The sequence below is a fragment of the Tachyglossus aculeatus genome, chromosome 10, assembly GCF_015852505.1.
Source record: "Tachyglossus aculeatus isolate mTacAcu1 chromosome 10, mTacAcu1.pri, whole genome shotgun sequence".
Lineage (NCBI taxonomy): Eukaryota > Metazoa > Chordata > Mammalia > Monotremata > Tachyglossidae > Tachyglossus > Tachyglossus aculeatus.
Window position 1 is genome coordinate 49,218,668 of NC_052075.1, and position 20,135 is coordinate 49,238,802.

The window sequence follows — 20,135 nt, forward strand, 5'->3', positions numbered from 1 at the left end:
AACATATAGAGACAGTCCCTACCCAACAGTGGGCTCACAGTCTAGAAGTCCCAAATGATCTTTGGGAGGCCCAAGTAGCCCCAGCCTGGGGTTACTGGGCAAGGGGTGGGATTTGCTTCTAAGGGCTCTTAGGGGCAGGAACACCAGGCGTGACTCAGTGGAAAGAGCCCGGGCTTTGGAGTCAGAGGTCATGGGTTCAAATCCCGGCCCCGCCACCTGTCAGCTGTGTGACTTGGGGCCGGTCACTTCACTTCTCTGCGCCTCAGTTCCCTCATCTGGAAAACGGGGATGAAGACCGTGAGCCCCCTGTGGGACAACCTGATCGCCTTGTAACCTGCCCAGCGCTTAGAACAGTGCTTTTGCACATAGTAAGCGCTTACTAAATGCTATCATTATTATTATTATTATTGAGCGTGGGACTTGGGAGAAGAGCTGTGATTCCGACGCTCTCCAAAGCTGCTTCAGGCAGAAGTGGCCGATTATGTTTAATTAGCCCTCTGGAATCCATTTCGAAGACAAACCCTAATCCGCAGAAACCCTTAATGTGGAAAGTTGTGGTTGTCAGACACGGGAACTTTTCGTGGCGTCTCTCTTTTCTAGCTTATTTTTTCCCAACTTCGAGGTTACGGGATTCAGTGGGTTTTGTCTCTGACCAGATTTTCAAAAACGTCAGGGTAAAGGATTCATTCGTTCACTCATTCAGTCGTATTTATTGAGCGCTTACTGTGTGCAGAGCACTGGACTAAGCGCTTGGGAAGTCCAAGTCGGCAACTTATAGAGACGGTCCCTACCCAACAGCGGGCTCACAGTCTAAATGATGAGGAAAAAATTACTCCGCCTTTCCACGGTGCGGGTTCTCCTTAAAGACGGAGAAGATGGAGTCCGTTTTCCGATTCAGGGACCTCAGACGATCGTCGATGGAGACGTTATCCCTGTTTTCATTAACGTTAATTTGTCTCAATTCCTTTAACGACTAAATCGGCCGATGGTGTTCACTGACGCTTCACTGAATGCAAAACACCGGGCACCTAGAAAAAAGAGAAGCAAAACGAAATTCTCCGCATCCCAAGAGTTTCCCGTCTGGCAGAAGTAATTGTGGGATTTGCTTAGTGCTTACTCTGTGCCAAGCACTGGGTTAGAGGTTAAGATAGATCCAGTCCAGTCGAAGCAGACTCGGTCGCTGTCGCTTAGAACAGTGCTTTGCACATAGTAAGCGCTTAATAATGCCATCAAAAAAAACCCCCGTAAACCCCACATGGGACACCCTGATTACCTGAGAAGCAGTGTGGCTCAGTGGAAAGAGCCTGGGCTTTGGAGTCAGAGGATGTGTGTTCAAATCCCAACTCCGCCACTTGTCAGCTGTGTGACTTTGGGCAAGCCACTTAACTTCTCTGTGCCTCAGTTCCCTCATCTGGAAAATGAGGGTAACATCACATGGGACAACCGGATCACCTTGTAACCTCCCCGGCGCTTAGAACAGTGCTTTGCACATAGTAAGTGCTTAATGAATGCCATCATTATTATTATTCTCTGGGCCTCAGTTACCTCATCTGTAAAATGGGGATTATGACTAAACCTCACGTGGGACACCCTGATTACCTGAGAAGCAGCGTGGCTCAGTGGAAAGAGCCCGGGCTTTGGAGTCAGAGGATGTGGGTTCAAATCCCAACTCCGCCACTTGTCAGCTGTGTGACTTTGGGCAAGCCACTTAACTTCCCTGTGCCTCAGTTCCCTCATCTGGAAAATGGGGGTTAAGACTGTGAGCCCCCCGTGGGACAACCTGATCACCTTGCAACCTCCCCGGCGCTTAGAACAGTGCTTTGCACATAGTAAGCGGTTAATAAATCCTTTTTGGTGCTGCATGCAGGCTTTGATCACGTTTATATCTGTCCAACTGTTCTGAGAATCAAGAAGGAATAATAATAATAATAATGGCATTTATTAAGGGCTTACTATGTGCAAAGCACCATACTAAGCGCTGGGGAGGTTACAAGGAGATCAGTTTGTCCCACGGGGGAGCTCACAGTCTTTATCCCCATTATCCAGATGAGGGAACTGAGGCCCAGAGAAGTTAAGCCACACAGCTGACAATTGGCAGAGCCGGGATTCGAACCTATGACCCCGACTCCAAAGCCCGGGCTCTTTCCGCTGAGCCACGCTGCTTCTTTAAATAGCCCCTCCTTTGGAAAAACTCCCATTTTGAAAGCAGGGATTTTTGTTTGGTTGGGAGTGGTGGGGGGGTTCAGTTGGGAACAATGGGAACTCCATAAATGAAGGAAAGTTTGGTTTTTGTCGTTTTTAAAGAGTTTCTGTGGTTCTGCCACCCCCAGACAGCTGTCCTAATCGCCCTGCGGCCCTTCTTTGCCCCAGCTTGGGTCTCTGGGGTGACAATTACCAAGGAATCTGACTTTGGCCCCCTCCTTCCCTTTCTCACCGTCCAGCTTGGATTCAGAAGTGGCCAATTCCAGGAAATCCCTCCGTAGACCAAAGTACTTTTGCAAGCGAAGACGGGAGTTTCCTTTCTCGGAGGCTTCCCGGATTTGCTACACGAGAATCAGCTGGCATAACCCCCCCACACACACACACCTTTTCCTCGTACATATTTACAGTTCTATTTATTTTCTTAATCATCATCATCATCAGTCGTATTTATTGAGCGCTTACTATGTGCAGAGCACTGTACTAAGCGCTTGGGAAGTACAAATTGGCAACATATAGAGACAGTCCCTACCCAACAGTGGGCTCACAGTCTAATGATGTGCATTTGGCTTTAATTCTATTTGTTCTGACGACTTGACACCTGTCCACGTGTTTTGTTTTGTTGTCTGTCTCCCCATTCTAGACTGTGAGCCCGTTGTTAAATGCTTACTATGTGCCAATAATAATAATAATAAGAAGAATGATAGCATTTATTAAGCGCTTACTATGTACAAAGCACTGTTCTAAGCGCTGGAGTAGATGCAAGGTAGATGGTAGGGACCGTCCCTATATGTTGCCAACTTGTACTTCCCAACCACTTAGTCCAGTGCTCTGCACACAGTAAGTGCTCAATAAATATGATTGATTGAATGAATGAATACCTGTTCTACTTCCTACCTAATAATAATAATAATGGCATTTCTTAAGCGCTTACTATAAGCAAAGCACTGTTCTAAGCGCTGGGGGGGATACAAGGTGATCAAGTTGCCCCACCGGGGGCTCACAGTCTTAATCCCCATTTTACAGATGAGGTCACTGAAGCTCAGAGAAGTTAAGTGATTTGCCCAAGGTCACACAGCGGACAGGTGGCGGAGCCGGGATTTGAACCCATGAGCTCTGACTCCAAAGCCCGGGCTCTTTCAATCAATCAATCAATCAATCGTATTTATTGAGCGCTTACTATGTGCAGAGCACTGTACTAAGCGCTTGGGAAGTACAAGTTGGCAACATAGAGAGACAGTCCCTACCCAACAGTGGGCTCACAGTCTAGAAGGGGGAGACAGAGAACAAAACCAAACATACTAACAAAATAAAATAAATAGAATAGATAGGTACAAGTAAAATAAATCAATAAATAAATAGCCACACTGCTTGAGCCCCATGCGGGACCAGAGACTGTGTCCAACCTAATTAACTTCTACCTACCCAGGGCTTTGAATAGTTTCTGATGCACAGTAAGCACTTAACAAGTATCCTAAACAAAAATCAAAAACACTGTTGACTTCTTCCTTCCCAAGCTCTTCGTACAGTGCTTTGCACACATTCAGCACTCAGTAAATACCATTGATTAACTGAATAGACTCCCCAGAGCTTTCCCAAAACAGTTCAGACATGAGAGCTTATGAAAATACAGTTGTATTTTCCACTTTCCACCTTCCCCGGGCCGTTTCTTTCGGATCAGTCAATCGATGGTCTTTTTTGAGCGCTTACTATGATGATGATGACGACGATGGTATTTGTTAAGCGCTTACTATGTGCAAAGCACTGTTCTAAGCACCGGGGAGGTTACAAGGTCATCAGGTTGTCCTGTGTGGGGCTCACAGTTTTAATCCCCATTTTACAGATGAGGTAACTGAGGCACAGACTTGCCCAAAGTCACACAGCTGTGTGTAGAGTACTGTACTCTAGACTGTGAGCCCACTGTTGGGTAGGGACTGTCTCTGTATGTTGCCAACTTGTACTTCCCAAGCGCTTAGTACAGTGCTCTGCACACAGTAAGTGCTCAATAAATACGATTGATTGATTGATTGTACTGAGCACTCTGTAGAGGTCAGTACAGTAGAGTTCGTAGACACAGTCCCTGCCCTCGAGGAGCTTAGGGTTTGGCAGGGAAGATCTTACAGATGGGGGAAACAGAAGAGAATGCGTTTAGTACAGTGCTCTGCATTCAGTAAGTGCTCAGTAAATTTCATTGCTGAATGATCGATTGATTGCCAGTTAGGCCCAAATGCAAAAGAAATTGTATTTAGTGTAGATTGTATTTAATACTCTAGACTGTAGGCTCAGTGTGGCAGGGAACATCATCATCATCATAATACTGGCATTTGTTAAGCGCTTACTAAGTGCAAAGCACTATTCTAAGCACTGGGGAGGATACAAGGTTATCAGGTTGTCCCACGTGGGGCTCACAGTCTTAATCCCCGTTTTACAGATGAGGTAACTGAGGCACAGAGAAGTTAAGTGACCTGCCCAACGTCACACAGCTAAGTTCATTCATTCATTCATTCATTCAGTCGTATTTATTGAGCACTTACTGTGTGCAGAGCACTGTACTAAGCGCTTGGGAAGCCCAAGTCGGCAACATATAGAGACGGTCTCTACCCAACAGCGGGCTCACAGGCTAGAAGGGGGAGACAGACAACAAAACATATTAACAAAAGAAAATGAATAGAATAGTCAGTGTGTACAAGTAAAATAAATAGAGTAATAAATCTGTACAAACATATAGACAGGTGTTGTGGGGAGGGGAAGGAGGTAAGGCGGAGGGGATGGGGAGGGGGAGGAGAGGGAGAGGAAGATGGGGGCTCAGTGTGGGAAGGCTTCCTGGAGGAGGTGAGCTCTCAGTAGGGCTTTGAAGGGAGGAAGAGAGCTAGTTTGGCGGATGGGCAGAGGGAGGGCATTCCGGGCCCAGGGGATGATGTGGGCCGGGGGTCGATGGCGGGACAGGCGAGAGCGAGGTACAGTGAGGAGATTAGCGGTGGAGGAGCGGAGGGTGCGGGCTGGGCCGGAGAAGGAGAGAAGGGAGGTGAGGTAGGAGGGGGCCAGGGGATGGACAGCCTTGAAGCCCAGGGTGAGGAGTTTCTGTCTGATGCGCAGATTGATTGGTAGCCACTGGAGATGTTTGAGGAGGGGAGTAACATGCCCAGAGCATTTCAGCACAAAGATGATCCGGGCAGCAGTGTGAAGTACAGATTGAAGTGGGGAGAGACACGAAGATGAGAGATCCGAGAGGAGGCTGATGCAGTAATCCAGTCGGGATAGGATGACAGCTTGAACCAGCAGGGTAGCGGTTTGGGTGGAGAGGAAAGGGCGGATCATGGCAATGTTGCGGAGCTGAGACCGGCAGGTTTTGGTGACAGCTTGGATGTGAGGGGTGAACGAGAGAGCGGAGTCGAGGATGACACCAAGGTTGCGGGCTTGTGAGACGGGAAGGATGGTAGTGCCATCTACAGTGACGGGAAAGTCAGGGAGAGGGCAGGGTTTGGGAGGGAAGACAAGGAGTTCAGTCTTGGACATATTGAGTTTTAGATGGCGGGCAGACATCCAGATGGAGATGTCCTGAAGGCAACCCTCCACCTGACTCAAGGCCAAACACCGGGCCGGGCTGACCTTGTCTCTGACCCACCAGTGGCGGTTCTCTGCTTCTTGTGTGCGATTGCGGTGGTGAGAAAATAAGGTGTGCACGTGTTTGTGTCAGGGAGTGTGGAGGCGTGTGTGTGGGAGTGTGTACCCAAGGCCCAGACTCACCAAATAAACGTATATACGCTCACTCCTAGCTACACACAGGCCGCCACAGTTAGGTGGTAATTTGCTAGGGTTTATTAGAGTATTCATTCCCAGAAAGGCAAGATTGAACTTGTATTAAATTGAAATTGGGTTTATTAGGTAAAACTGTTCCATTCTGAAGCCAGTCTTAAATTCAGAGTTCATTCTCTCTCTCTCTCTCTCTCTCTCTCTCTCTCTCTCTCTCTCTCTCTCTCTCTCTCTCTCTTTCACACACACACACACACACACTGAATTGATTGAAAATCCCTGTTTGTTCATTTGGGAAGCATTTTAAGTAGTTACTTTGCGATTAGTTTTTTTTGTCTTTTTTTTAAAAAAAAAAACGTTGAAAGTCATGCTCAATTTACGATAATACGATATTTACTGTATTTGTGAAAATAGCCTGAGGAAATAGCCGAAGTTCTGATTTCTTCAATTCATTCCAGTGCCATGAAATCTTATTTTTCCAAAGCAGTTTCTTTAGGCGTTCCCCAGTAGAATCGACGCTTTAGAGAATGGTCAACTCTCTGTTTTTTCAGGGCTGGTTGTACAATTTCTGACTTATTTATGGCTTTCCTTTGGTCTTCTGCCTATCTCTGGACCATCTCACTGCTCAGTCCTCTACCAGTGGGTTAGCAGAAGGGAGGGGATCCAAGCGTCAATCAGTCAGTTTTGCTACTTGCTAGACGCCCTAGTGAAAGTTGGTTTGGGAGGAGAGTGAAAGTAATGGCCAAAGCGGGCCTTCTGGGTGCAGCTTGTTTATCAAACCAGTGTCAAAGAAATTATTTACCAAATCAAACAAGTTCAGCTTGTTTATCAAAAGTTGGTCAGAATGGTGAATTCAATGCCCAACTGTTTGTTATGAAGCCGTAAACAGAGTCATAATTGGCGTCATGAGTCATAAGGAACACAAGGGGAAATTAATGTTAATGGGAAATGTTTAAAAGAGGAGAAGAGAAGCGATTTTTCTCACATTAAGAGACTCTAACAGCCAGATGAGTAAATTTTCACACTTTTAAGTACTTGTCACTAACTATCCCCACATGGTGGATGAGGACTTTGGAAAAGCTACTATTCCGCTTCTGTGGGAAGCCTCAAACGTAAACAGAAAGGTAAGCCGTGGCGGCGCATTCCAGGTGGCGATTTGCCCAGAAAGTCAGAGCGATGGCCCTAGTATTTTGTGGTCATTGTAATCCCTAAATTGTAGCTTAATTGTTTTTCCCCCCATTAGTGCGTTAACTCCAGGCAGGGCGGGGACACGTCCCTTCTTTATTCTGTGCTTCCCAAGCGTCTAGTACATTCATTCATTTAATCGTATTTATTGAGCGCTTACTGTGTGCAGAGCACCGTGCTAAGAGCTTGGGAAGTACAAGTTGGCAACATATAGAGGCGGGACCTACCCAACAGTGGGCTCACAGTCTAGCAGGGGGAGACAGAGAACAAAACAAAACATATTAACAAAATAAAATAAGTAGAATAAATATGTACAAGTAAAATAAATAATAAATAAATCCGTACTAGTACAGCACCGAGTAGACACTCAGTAAATACTATAATAATAATGATAATAATAATAATGATGGCATTTGTTAAGCGCTTACTATGTGCAAAGCACTGTTCTAAGCGCTGGGGAGGATACAGGGTGATCAGGTTGTCCCACGTGGGGCTCACAGTCTTCAACCCCGTTTTCCAGATGAGGTCACTGAGGCCCAGAGAAGTGAAGCGACTTGCCCAAAGTCACCCAGCTGACAGTTGGCAGAGCCTGGATTTGAACCCATGACCTCCGACTCCAAAGCCCGGGCTCTTTCCACTTAGCCAAGCTGCTTCTCTACTGCCACTATCCCCGTCTCCTGGCTTCCCCAAGCTGTTGCCTCCTTAGTGTCTTTTAGGAGGGGCAGTCGGGGAGGGAGAGGGAATATTTGCTTGCTAAGCCCAATTTCTGAAACAAAATTTCCTCTCTGCTCTCTCGGGGAGAAGGAGAAGTTAGGCATAGTATTTATTAGGCGCTTCCTGTGTGCAGAGCCCTGTACTGAACGCTGGAAGAAAATCCACAGGTGGACATTAAACTCGGTCCCTGTCCCTCTCTGGACTCACGATCTCAAAGTTTCAGTGTGTATTATACACGCCCAAGCGCTTAGTACAACACCCTGCATCGGCCGAGTGCTCAATAAATTGATTCAAGTGGGGAGAAGGGATCGGAGACCGACACAGCAGGAGTGATGAACATCAAAGCCCAACCCAAAGAAAGAGATTATATTATTATTGTGGTATTTATTAAGCGCTTACTATGTGCCGAGCCGTGTTCTAAGCACTGGGGTAGATACAAGGTCATCAGGTTGTCCCACGGGGGGCTCACAGTGTTCTCCCCCATTTTACAAATGAGGAAACTGAGGCACAGAGCAGTGAAGTGGCTTGCCCAAGGTCACACAGCAGACAAGTGACAGATTAGAACCCACGCCCTCTGACTCCCAAGCCCAAGTGGTCTTGCCATTAAGCCACGCTGCTTCTCTTGCTCAGTGAAAAGAGCCCGGGCTTTGGAGTCAGAGGTCACAGGTTCAAATCCCGCCTCCACCACATGACGGCTGTGTGACCTTGGGCAAGTCACCCAACTTCTCCGAGCCTCCGTGACCTCATCTGTAAAATGGGGATTGATTGTGAGCCCCACGTGGGGCAGCTTGATCACCTTGTATCCTCCCCAGCACTTAGAACAGTGCTCCGCACATAGTAAGCGCTTAACAAATGCCATCATCATTCTCTTCAGCGTTTAGAACAGTGCTTGGCACATAGTAAGCGCTTAACAAACACCATTATTATTATTCTTAATAGATGATTATTCATTCATTCATTCAGTCGTATTTATAGAGCGCTTACTATGTGCAGAGCACTGGACTAAGCACTTGGGAAGTCCAAGTTGGCAACATCTAGAGACGGTCCCTACCCAACAGCGGGCTCACGGCCTAGAAGGGGGAGACAGACAACAAAGCCAAACATATTAACAAAATAAAATAAATAGAATAAATATGTACAAGTAAAATACATAAAGATGCCCCCTTTAATAGAGGCTCAAAGCCTCAGCGGGGACGGAGGAGTCGGAGAGCACGCAGGTACCAAGCGCTTGGGAAGTCCAAGTTGGCAACACCTAGAGACGGTCCCTACCCAACAGCGGGCTCACGGCCTAGAAGGGGGAGACAGACAACAAAACCAAACATATTAACAAAATAAAATAAATAGAATAAATATGTACAGGTAAAATACATAAAGATGCCCCCTTTAATAGAGGCTCAAAGCCTCAGCGGGGACGGAGGAGTCGGAGAGCACGCAGACCAGTCCTTACCCCGTGGTCGGTGGGTTCCAGACAGAGTTGGACTGGTCGGCGGGTCGAAATTAGGCCGCCTCCTTCTCTTCTTTCTCCTCCTCCTCCTCCTCCTCTTCTTTCTCCTCCTCCTCCTCCTCCTCCTCCTCCTCTTCCTCCTCTTCTTTCTCCTCCTCCTCCTCCTTCTCCTCGTCCTCTTCTTTCTCCTCCTCCTCATCCTCCTCTTCTTTCTCCTCCTCCTCCTCCTCTTCTTTCTCCTCGTCCTCTTCTTTCTCCTCCTCCTCCTTGTCCTCTTCTTTCTCCTCCTCCTCCTCCTCCTCTTCCTCCTCTTCTTCTTTCTCCTCCTCCTCCTCCTCCTCTTCTTTCTCCTCCTCCTTGTCCTCTTCTTTCTCCTGCTCCTCCTCCTCCTCCTCCTCCTCCTCTTCTTCTTTCTCCTCCTCCTCCTCCTCTTCCTCTTCTTTCTCCTCCTCCTCCTCCTCCTCCTCCTCCTCTTCCTCTTCTTTCTCCTCCTCCTCCTCCTCCTCCTCCTCCTCTTCTTTCCCCTCCTCCTCCTCCTCCTCCTTCTCCTCCTCCTCCTCCTCCTCCTCTTCTTTCTCCTCCTCCTCCTCCTCTTCTTTCTCCTCCTCCTCTTCTTTCTCCTCCTCCTCCTCCTCCTCCTCTTCTTTCTCCTGCTCCTCCTCCTCTTCTTCTTTCTCCTCCTCCTCCTCCTCTTCTTTCTCCTGCTCCTCCTCCTCCTCTTCCTTCTCCTGCTCCTCCTCCTCCTCCTCCTCTTCTTTCTCCTCCTCTTCTTTCTCCTCCTCCTCCTCCTCTTCCTCTTCTTTCTCCTCCTTCTCCTCCTCCTCTTCTTTCTCCTCCTCCTCCTCCTCTTCTTTCTCCTCCTCCTTGTCCTCTTCTTTCCCCTGCTCCTCCTCCTCCTCCTCCTCTTCTTTCTCCTCCTCCTCCTCCTCTTCCTCTTCTTTCTCCTCCTCCTCCTCCTCTTCTTTCTCCTCCTCCTCCTCCTCCTCTTCTTTCTCCTCCTCCTCCTCTTCTTTCTCCTCCTCCTCCTCCTCTTCTTTCTCCTCGTCCTCTTCTTTCTCCTCCTCCTCCTCCTCTTCTTTCTCCTGCTCCTCCTCCTCCTCTTCTTCTTTCTCCTCCTCCTCCTCTTCTTTCTCCTGCTCCTCCTCCTCCTCTTCTTTCTCCTCCTCCTCCTCATCCTCTTCTTTCTCCTGCTCCTCCTCCTCCTCTTCTTTCTCCTCCTCCTCCTCCTCTTCCTCTTCTTTCTCCTCCTCCTCCTCCTCTTCTTTCTCCTCCTCTTCTTTCTCCTCCTCCTCCTCCTCTTCTTTCTCCTCCTCCTCCTCCTCCTCCTCCTTCTCCTCCTCCTCTTCTTTCTCCTCCTCTTCCTCCTCTTCTTTCTCCTCCTCCTCCTCCTCCTCTTCCTCGTCCCCCGGCAACCAACTGACCATCACTGTGCCGCCCTTCCCAGGCCTACGAGGAGTACACCAGCAAGCTGGACGCCCTGCAGCAGAGAGAACAGCAGCTGCTGGAGTCCCTGGGGAACGGGACCGACTTCTCCGTTTCCAGCTCCGCTTCGACGGACACCGTCGCGTCCTCTTCGTCGTCCAGCCTCTCGGTGGCCCCGTCATCCCTCTCAGTCTTTCAGAGCCCCTCCGACGCGGCCCGGAGCAACCCCAAGTCTCCCCAGAAGCCGATAGTCCGCGTCTTCCTCCCGAACAAGCAGAGGACGGTGGTGAGTATTCTCGCGCGTCAGGCGAGGGACTCTCAGGGAAGCAGTGTGGCTCAGTGGAAAGAGCCCGGGCTTGGGAGTCAGAAGTCATGGGTTCTAATCCCGGCTTCCCCGCATGTCTGCTGTGTGACCTTGGGCAAGTCATTTAATCAATCAATCAATCAATCAATCGTATTTATTCAGCGCTTACTGCGTGCAGAGCACTGGACTAAGCGCTTGGGAAGTCCAAGTTGGCAACATCTAGAGACGGTCCCTACCCAACAGTGGGCTCACAGTCTAAACGGGGGAGACAGAGAACAAAACCAAACATACTAACAAAATAAAATAAATAGAATTGATATGTACAAGTAAAATAAATAAATAAATAGAGTAATAAATATGTACAAACATATATACAGGTATGTATATATATATATATATACTTAATATATATATAATATACATATATATACTTCTCTGAGCCTGTTACCTCATTTGTAAAATGGGGATTAAAACTGTGAGCCCCACATGGGACATTGCGATCACCTTGTATCCCCCCCAGCACTTAGAACAGTGCTTTGCACATAGTAAGCGCTTAACAAATGCCATCAATATTATTATAAGTATTATATTTCTCCTCTCAACTCAATTAACCGTGTGTATTTTCCCCCGCAGAGCCAAACTAAATCGGGTCTCCAGGCCCAGCGTTATTTAAATTCAGTTCCCTCGGGGTCTTTGATTCTTTCCTTTCTCTTTCCCCCCACACACCTGACTTCTGGCCCTTTCACCGCTCATCAGCGCAGCTGCTGGAGTGTAGTCCCAGAGAGCCAAGGGGAACTTCCCATCTTATTCATTCAGTCGTACTTACTGAGCGCTTACCCTGTCGACTTGAACCAGAGCGGCCCATTCATTCATTCCATCGTATTTATTGAGCAATTACTGTGTGCAGAGCACTGTACTAAGCGCTTGGGAAGTACAAATCGGCAACATAGAGACGGGCCCTACCCAGCGACGGACTCACAGTCTAGAAGGGGAAGACAGACAACAGAACAAAACAAGTAGACAGGCGTCTATACCATCAGAAATACATACGATTGATGATCAGAATAAATAGAATTATTGGTAAATACCTATGCCCTCAGTTTCCCCCCTTGCCTCCCTCAGCCATCTCCCCCCTCCTGCCAACCGTGTCATGAGCCCCCTCCTCTAAGCCCCCCTAAGCTCTTCTTCCCCAAGCCTTCAGGCCCCCTTTCTATCCCTGTGCTTTCCCCTCCCTCCCACTTGTCCGTCTACTACAGCGAAGCAGCTTGGCTCAGTGGAAAGAGCCCGGGCTTTGGAGTCAGAGGTCGTGGGTTCAAGTCCCGGCTCCGCCAATTGTCAGCTGGGTGACTTGGGGCAAGTCACTTCACTTCTCTGAGCCTCAGTTACCTCATCTGTAAAATGGGGATAAAGACTGAGAGCCCCACGTGGGACAACCTGATCACTTTGTAACCTCTCCAGCGCTTCGAACAGTGCTTTGCACATAGTAAGCGCTTAATAAATGCCATCATTATTATTATTATTATTACTGTGTGCAGAGCACTGTACTAAGCGCTGTACTAAGCTGCTCCCGAACAACTCAGGTCAAGGTTGCTTCCTTGCATTAGCCAGCGAGGTCGGAACTAGATTCAAAGGAGGTTCGGGGATTAGCGGTGGATTTCATTTAGCCCGCCAACCCCCGTCCCCATTTTCACGGAGGGTCAAGTGTTGAATGTAGCAGATTCATTCATTCAATCGTATTTATTGAGCGCTTACTGTGTGCAGGGCACTGTACTAAGCACTTGGAAAGTCCAAGTTGGCAACATCTAGAAACGGTCCGTACCCAACAACGGGCTCACAGTCTAGAAGGGGGAGACAGGCAACAAAACAAAACAGATCAGACTTAACTCTATCATTTCCCTGGCCCGTGCTGTTGAACTTTGGGGTGTGCGGAAATTCGCAAGCATCAAACATATCTACTTTTTTTTTTCCGGTAAAATTCATTTCTGAAAGTGACGCTTCTGACCACCGATTTATATATATTTATATATTTTTTTAAGCAGGGGTTGTTTCGGCGGGTGGAGGGGAGACTCTGTTTTTCAGGGTACTATTTGCTCTTTGGGATTTGGGGAATTGGAAAGGAAAGTCCAGGAATGGCAAATGTGCTCTTAGAAAGTTGAGGTAGAAGGAAGGGGGAGAATTTGGGAGCTGGATGGGGAGGCCCCCTTCCCTTCCAGGCCCGGGAGGGCGTATAACTGGGGCGGTAGATCTCCCTTCAAGGCCCTGCTGAGAGCTCACCTCCTCCAGGAGGCCTTCCCAGACTGAGCCCCTTCCTTCCTCTCCCCCTTGTCCCCCTCTCCATCCCCCCATCTTACCTCCTTCCCTTCCCCACAGCACCTGTATATATATATATATATATATATATATATATATATATATATATATATATATATATAGTTGTACATATTTATTACTCTATTTATTTATTTATTTTACTTGTACATTTCTATCCTATTTATTTTATTTTGTTGGTATGTTTGGTTCTGTTCTCTGTCTCCCCCTTTTAGACTGTGAGCCCACTGTTGGGTAGGGACTGTCTCTATGTGTTGCCAATTTGTACTTCCCAAGCGCTTAGTACAGTGCTCTGCACATAGTAAGCGCTCAATAAATACGATTGATTGATTGAGTGATTGATTGCTGGGACTAATGGGATAAGGGGAGGGGCTGGGGGGAGTGGGGCTGGACCTCGAAAGCAGAATCAATCAATCAATCAATCAATCGTATTTATTGAGCGCTTACTGTGTGCAGAGCACTATACTAAGCGCTTGGGAAGTCCAAGTTGGCAACATATAGAGACAGTCCCTACCCAACAGTTGGCTCATAGTCTAGAAAGGTCCCCGTACTCACCTCGTATCCGTCATCAATTTCCAATCCCTTCCGGATGACTCATTTACCACCCACTGACTTGAGGCGGCCGCCCATCGGAACGAGCCTCTCGGTAATCGAAGGTCCAATCCACCTTCTGGATCCGCCTGGATCTGAGATTTTTGTCCGGAGCTTTTAGCCCTAGAGATCTCAACCTGAGCAGGAGGTGTGTTGGAGCCCAAAGATCTTGTACATCCACGTACAAGTACAATCCGCTGCCATTAAAACAGAAATCTCATCATCCCGGGGGTTCTCTTACAATGGGCGGAACAGCTTGTCCCTCAGATGCCAGGGCTCGAAACGAAGCGTGAAGGCGGCTGACAAGTTCCCCCAGAATTGAGGGTTTGCACTAATGCTCTAAGAAGCAGCTCCTTCTTCCCTGTTAGCTGGATCCTGTCTTCAAATTATATAAGTTACTTATATTAATGTGTGCGTCCCTCTTAAAATGATATATTATGTTACTTATTCCTATTAATGTGTGTGCCTCTTCTCCTCCCCGGGTGGTAAGCTCATTATGGGCAGGGAACGTGCCTGCGAATTCTGTGGAACTCTCCCAAGCGCTTAGTATAGTGCTCTGCTTGGAGTAAGCGCTCAATAAATTTGGTTGATTGATTAAAAAGAAAAAGAAACCATACACTGGAAGGGGTAGGTGAAAGAGAAGGGGCAAAGACAGTACCCAGGTTGTAAGCGTCTGGGTTAGAGAGAAGGCTTGTGGTGTTGACCTTGATGACAACTTGTACTTCCCAAGCGCTTAGTACAGTGCTCTGCACACAGTAAGCGCCCAATAAATACGATTGATTGATTGATGATAAAGCTGGGAGGAGAAATGATGGAGGAGTCATTTGTCTGCTGTGTGACCTTGGACAAGTCACTTACCTCCCCCATGCCTCAGTTCCGTCTTCTGTGAAAGGGTGATTAAGACTGCGAGCCCCACGTGGGACAAGGGACTGTGTCCGGCCTGATTATCCTGGATCCACCGCAGCGCTCAGTACAGTGCCTGTCACATAGCACTCAACGAATACCATAAAATAAAAGGAGGGGAGATGAATAGTTCAGCTTTGGTTATAATTTGTTGATGGTGCCAGGGGCACTTCGATATGAAGATGATGATGTTAAGCACTAACTATGTGCAAAGCACTGTTCTAAGTGCTGGGGAGATACAAGGTGATCAGGTTGTCCCACGGGGGGCTCTCAGTCTTAATCCCCATTTTCCAGATGAGGGAACTGAGGCCCAGAGAAGTGAAGCGACTTGCCCAAAGTCACACAGCTGACAGTTGGCGGGGCCGGGATTTGAACCCATGACCTCTGACTCCAAAGCCCAGGCTCTTTCCACTGAGCCACGCTGCTTCTCTGAAGATGTCCCGAAGGGAAGAGGAAGTGCCAGATTGTAATAATAGTGATGGTATTTGTTAAGCGCTTACTACGTGCAAAGCACTGTTGTGCGGGTGAGGTGGATTTGGGCTTTCCCCCATCCGCCTTGACTGTTCAGAGAACTAGTCGGCGGCAGCAATAGCAACCCCACCGAGTCCCACTGCTTTTATTCATTCATTCAGCCGTATTTATTGAGCGCTTACTGTGTGCAGAGCACTGTACTAAGCGCTTGGGAAGTACAAGTTGGCAACATATGTTTTATGTTGGGGTGGGCCTATACTGCTCCCGACCACGATTGTACCTAGGAACGCGAGGGTCTCTGTGTGAGACCCTCTCTCCCACGGTTCCAGCGCTTAGAACAGTGCTTTGCACATAGTAAGCGCTTAATAAATGCCATTATTATTATCATTATTATTATTATTAAAAATACAGTCGTGCACCTTCTCGGGCCCAGTCCTGAGGGGAAAAGCGTGGCCTGCCACCCATCAACCAGGCCCGGGTCTGAGCTATTTTTGCCTTAGAGAAGCAACGTGGCCTAGTGGGTAGAGCCCGGGTTTGGGAGTCAAAGGGACCTGGATCCTAATCCCGACTCTTCCCTCGACTGCCCTGTGGCCTTGGGCAAGTCACTTCACTTCTCTGTGCCTCAGTTCCCTCATCTATAAAATGGGGATAAAGACTGAGCCCTGTGGGGGGCAGGGACTATGTCCAACCCAGTTTTCTGGTATTTGTCCCAGTGCCTGGCACATAGTAAGCGCTTAACAAATTTCACCAGTACCGTAGTGGTGGTGGTCCCCTCTAAAGCGTGTAAGCTTATGGGCAGGAAACATTTCTACCAAGTATGTTCGCTTCCTAGGGCTTAGTACGGGGCTCTGCGCCAGTAAGCGCTCAATAAATACCATGGATTGATTGATTATGATGGGTAAATTCAAATATAGGGGGAGGACCCTGTCTCCCCGAAGCCCACATTACTGTGAGCGTTAAATTAGCAATAAAGGAAGGTTTATGTGACTGTAGGGCAGATGATGCTTCTTTTGGACAATAAAGGAAGCTTTATGTGACTGCTTCTTTTGGAAAAGCGAGATGGCTAAAACAGAAATGTCATGAGCCCCAACCCCACCTTTAATGACCAGCCCAGCCAGAGAAAGTCGTGGCAGCAGGGATTCTCTCTCGGGATTCTCCCTCTTCCCATCTGTCATTAGTCACAGCTCTCCCGGCCAATCTGGCACCCAAGCCTTCAATTAAGAGTCAAGAGATCCTTTTGATTTCCTTCCCCCCGTGGGTGTGGGTGCTGGGAAAACCAGATCTTCCTGTAGGCAGAAATGTTGGGACTGGACTGGTTTGGTGAAGTGCTTTAGCCTGATTTAGGGGGTGGGATCTGGGAAGAGGGATTGCAAAGTTGGGAACGGGTAGGGTTTCCAGCCGGGCCTTCTCCCTCCCCTCCCGCGGCTCTCCGGATCCAACCTGGCAGAGCCTGATGTATGGCCATCGATCCCAGGAGCGCCCAAGTCAGGAAGATCCCCGGCCTGGACCTGATTAGCGGCACTCGTAAGGCATCCGGACACCTAGGCTTTCTTTTTCCTCCTGCTAGTCTCCCCAGGGGCGACCTCTAACTGGAAGAGGGACTTTGTGAGGTCCAGGCTGGGGGAATCAGTGGAAAGAGCATGCTACTCCCCTCCTCAAAAATCTCCAGTGGCTACCAATCAACCTACGCATCAGGCAAAAACTCCTCACCCTGGGCTTCAAGGCTGTCCATCCCCTCGCCCCCTCCTACCTCACCTCCCTTCTCTCCTTCTCCAGCCCAGCCCGCACCCTCCGCTCCTCCGCCGCTAACCTCCTCACCGTACCTCGCTCTCGCCTGTCCCGCCATCGACCCCCGGCCCACGTCTTCCCCCTGGCCTGGAATGCCCTCCCTCCGCACATCTGCCAAGCTAGCTCTCTTCCTCCCTTCAAGGCCCTACTGAGAGCTCACCTCCTCCAGGAGGCCTTCCCACACTGAGCCCCCTCTTTCCTCTCCCCCTCTTCCCCCCTCCATCCCCCTGCCTTACCTCCTTCCCCTCCCACCCGTATATATGTTTGTACGTATTTATTACTCTATTTTATTTGTACATATTTTATTCTATTCATTTTATTTTGTTAATATGTTTTGTTCTCTGTCTCCCCCTTCTAGACTGTGAGCCCCCTGTTGGGTAGGGACCATCTCTGTATGTTGCCAACTTGTACGTCCCAAGCGCTTAGTACAGTACTCTGCACACAGTAAGCGCTCAATAAATGTGATTGAAAGAAAGAAAAGAAAAGAGCAGAGTCAGAGAACCTGGGTTCCAGTCCCGGCTCTGCCACCTGTCTGCTGTGTGACCGTGTGCAGATCACTTGACTTCTCTGGGCCTCAGTTCCCTCATCCGCAAAATGGGATTCAATCCCTGTTCTTTCTCCTATGGAGACCGCGAGCCTCACGTGGGATTTGATGATCTTGTTTCTGCCCCAGCGTTTAGTACGGGGCTTGGCACACAGTAAGCATTTAACAAACACCACAGTTAGTATTACTACCCTTGTTATTCCCTTAACCTCTCATCTCCCGGAGGCAGACAGTAAGCATTTAACAAAAACCACAGTTAGTATTACTACCCTCGTTATTCCCTTAACCTGTCATCTCCCGGAGGCAGAACGCTCGGTGGTCTCTAGCAGGGCCGGGAGAGCACCCCTTCTTTTCTGGATCCCAAATGTGACTGCCACATTATCTGGAGAGTGGCAGAATTCCCGCTGGCCTACCCATCCCAATCAATCAATCAATCATTCAGTCAGTCAGTCGTATTTATTGAGCGCTTACTGTGTGCAGAGCACTGGACTAAGTGCTTGGGAAGTCCAAGTCGGCAGCAGATTGAGACGGTCCCGACCCAACAACGGGCTCACAGTCTAGAAGGGGGAGACAGGCGACAAAACAAAACACGTGGACAGGTGTCAAGTCATCAGAATAAATAGAAGTAAAACTAGATGCACATCATTAACAAATAAACAGAATGGTAAATATATACAAGTAAAATAAATAGAGTAATAAATCTGTTCAAACATATATACAGGCGCTGTGGGGAGGGGAAGGAGGTGGGGCGGAGGAGAGGAAAAAGGGGGCTCAGTCTGGGAAGGCCTCCTGGACTATTGAGCACTTGTGTGCCGAGCACTGTTCTAAGCACTTGAGAGAATAAGGTGCAGTAGAGTGGGTGGACACAGGTCCTCCCCTCAGACTAGACGGGGAGACAGATATTCAAATGGATTTCAGGTAGAGGGAAATGGCAGCGTATAAGGGTATTTATTTAAGGGCTGGGGTGCTTCACGGGGACAGACCCAAGTGTGTAGACGGCCCAGAAGATAAAGCGAAAAAGAGAAATGGGGGCTTAGGGAGGGTCTCTTGGAGGAGATAGGACTGTACTAGGGCTAAGCGTTTAGTACAGTGCTCTGCACATAGTTAAGCACTCAATAAATACGATTGATGATGTACTAGGGCTTCGAAGCAACTAGGATGCCAGGCAGCTCTCTGTAGAGTTGCAATTAGCGTAGTTTTACAGGAGAAACCTTGGAAGGCAACAGAAATGGTCTGTCTGGAAAAGCGGTTTAATCTCTTCAGTCGGAAGGACTGGCGTGGCCCGGTGGAAAGAGCCCAGGCCTGGGAGTTGGAGGACCTGGGCTCTCATCCCGGCTCCACCACTTGCTTACTGCGTTCCTCATCTGTCCCATAGGGATTAATTACCTTTCTCCCTTCATCTAAGACCGTGAGCCACATATGGAACCGGGACCGCGTTCAACCGGATTATCTCGTATCTGCCCCATCTTAGTACAGGGAGTAGCACATAGTAAGGGCTTAACGAAGACCGCAGTTATTATTTGTTTTTTTTTTATTATTGCTGCTGTTTCGTAGCAAATTAAATCATAGGGATCCTGAGCATCTTGCCAGGAAACTGTCTTCCTCCTGTCCCAAAGAATTAAATTGTACGGTGTCAGATGATGCTAGTTTTAAGTGGTCCCGGCCAAGATTCGTAAAGAAGGAAGCTGGGTGAGTGTTTTCCTCCTCAGTTTCTCCTTACATTTCATTAGCACGAAAGAGTTCATTGCTGCGTGTAGACTGATACCGCATCAAAAGCTGTGGCTGATTTGTAGTTTGAAAGGACAAACTCCTCCTTACGCGAGGCGATGGGCGAAAAACTTGTAATGATTGTTTCTGGATGTTTGACATGGCTCCGGGCCAACATCTGCTCGTCAGACGTGAGAACGAAGTCTAAGCCATTCCTCTGATGCCCAGGATCTTATTCTTGTGACATTACAGAAGAATTAGAATTAGAGAAGAATTAGAGAAGCGGCGTGGCTCAGTAGGAAAGAGCCCGGGCTTTGGAGTCAGAGGTCATGGGTTCAAATCCCGGCTCCGCCCCTTGTCAGCTGTGTGACTTTGGGCAAGTCACTTCAATCAATCAATCAATCAGTCGTATTTATTGAGCGCTTACTGTGTGCAAAGCACTGTACTAAGCGCTTGGGAAGTACAGGCTGGCAACATATAGAGACAGTCCCTTCCCAACAGTGGGCTCACAGTCTAGAAGGGGGAGACAGAGAACAAAACCAAATATACTAACAAAAGAAAATAAATAGAATAGATAGGTACAAGTAAAATAAATAAATAAATAGAGTAATTAATATGTACAAACATATATCAATCAATCAATCGTATTTATTGAGCGCTTACTGTGTGCAGAGCACTGTACTAAGCGCTTAGTATATATATATATATACATATATGCAGGTGCTGTGGGGAAGGGAAGGAGGTAAGATGGGGGGGATGGACTTCACTTCCCTGTGCCTCAG

The 20,135-nt window shown here is 48.2% G+C and overlaps 1 protein-coding gene across 4 annotated transcripts in view; it reads left to right on the forward strand.

Moving 5' to 3' along the window:
- BRAF (B-Raf proto-oncogene, serine/threonine kinase) overlaps positions 1–20,135 on the forward strand; it is a 155,379-nt gene that overhangs the window by 89,353 nt on the left and 45,891 nt on the right. For all 4 annotated transcript variants that reach the window (XM_038752156.1, XM_038752158.1, XM_038752159.1 and 1 more), the window contains exon 3: positions 10,740–11,003. In XM_038752156.1, the coding sequence (XP_038608084.1) occupies positions 10,740–11,003 (264 nt within the window). The remainder of the gene's footprint in view (positions 1–10,739; positions 11,004–20,135) is intronic.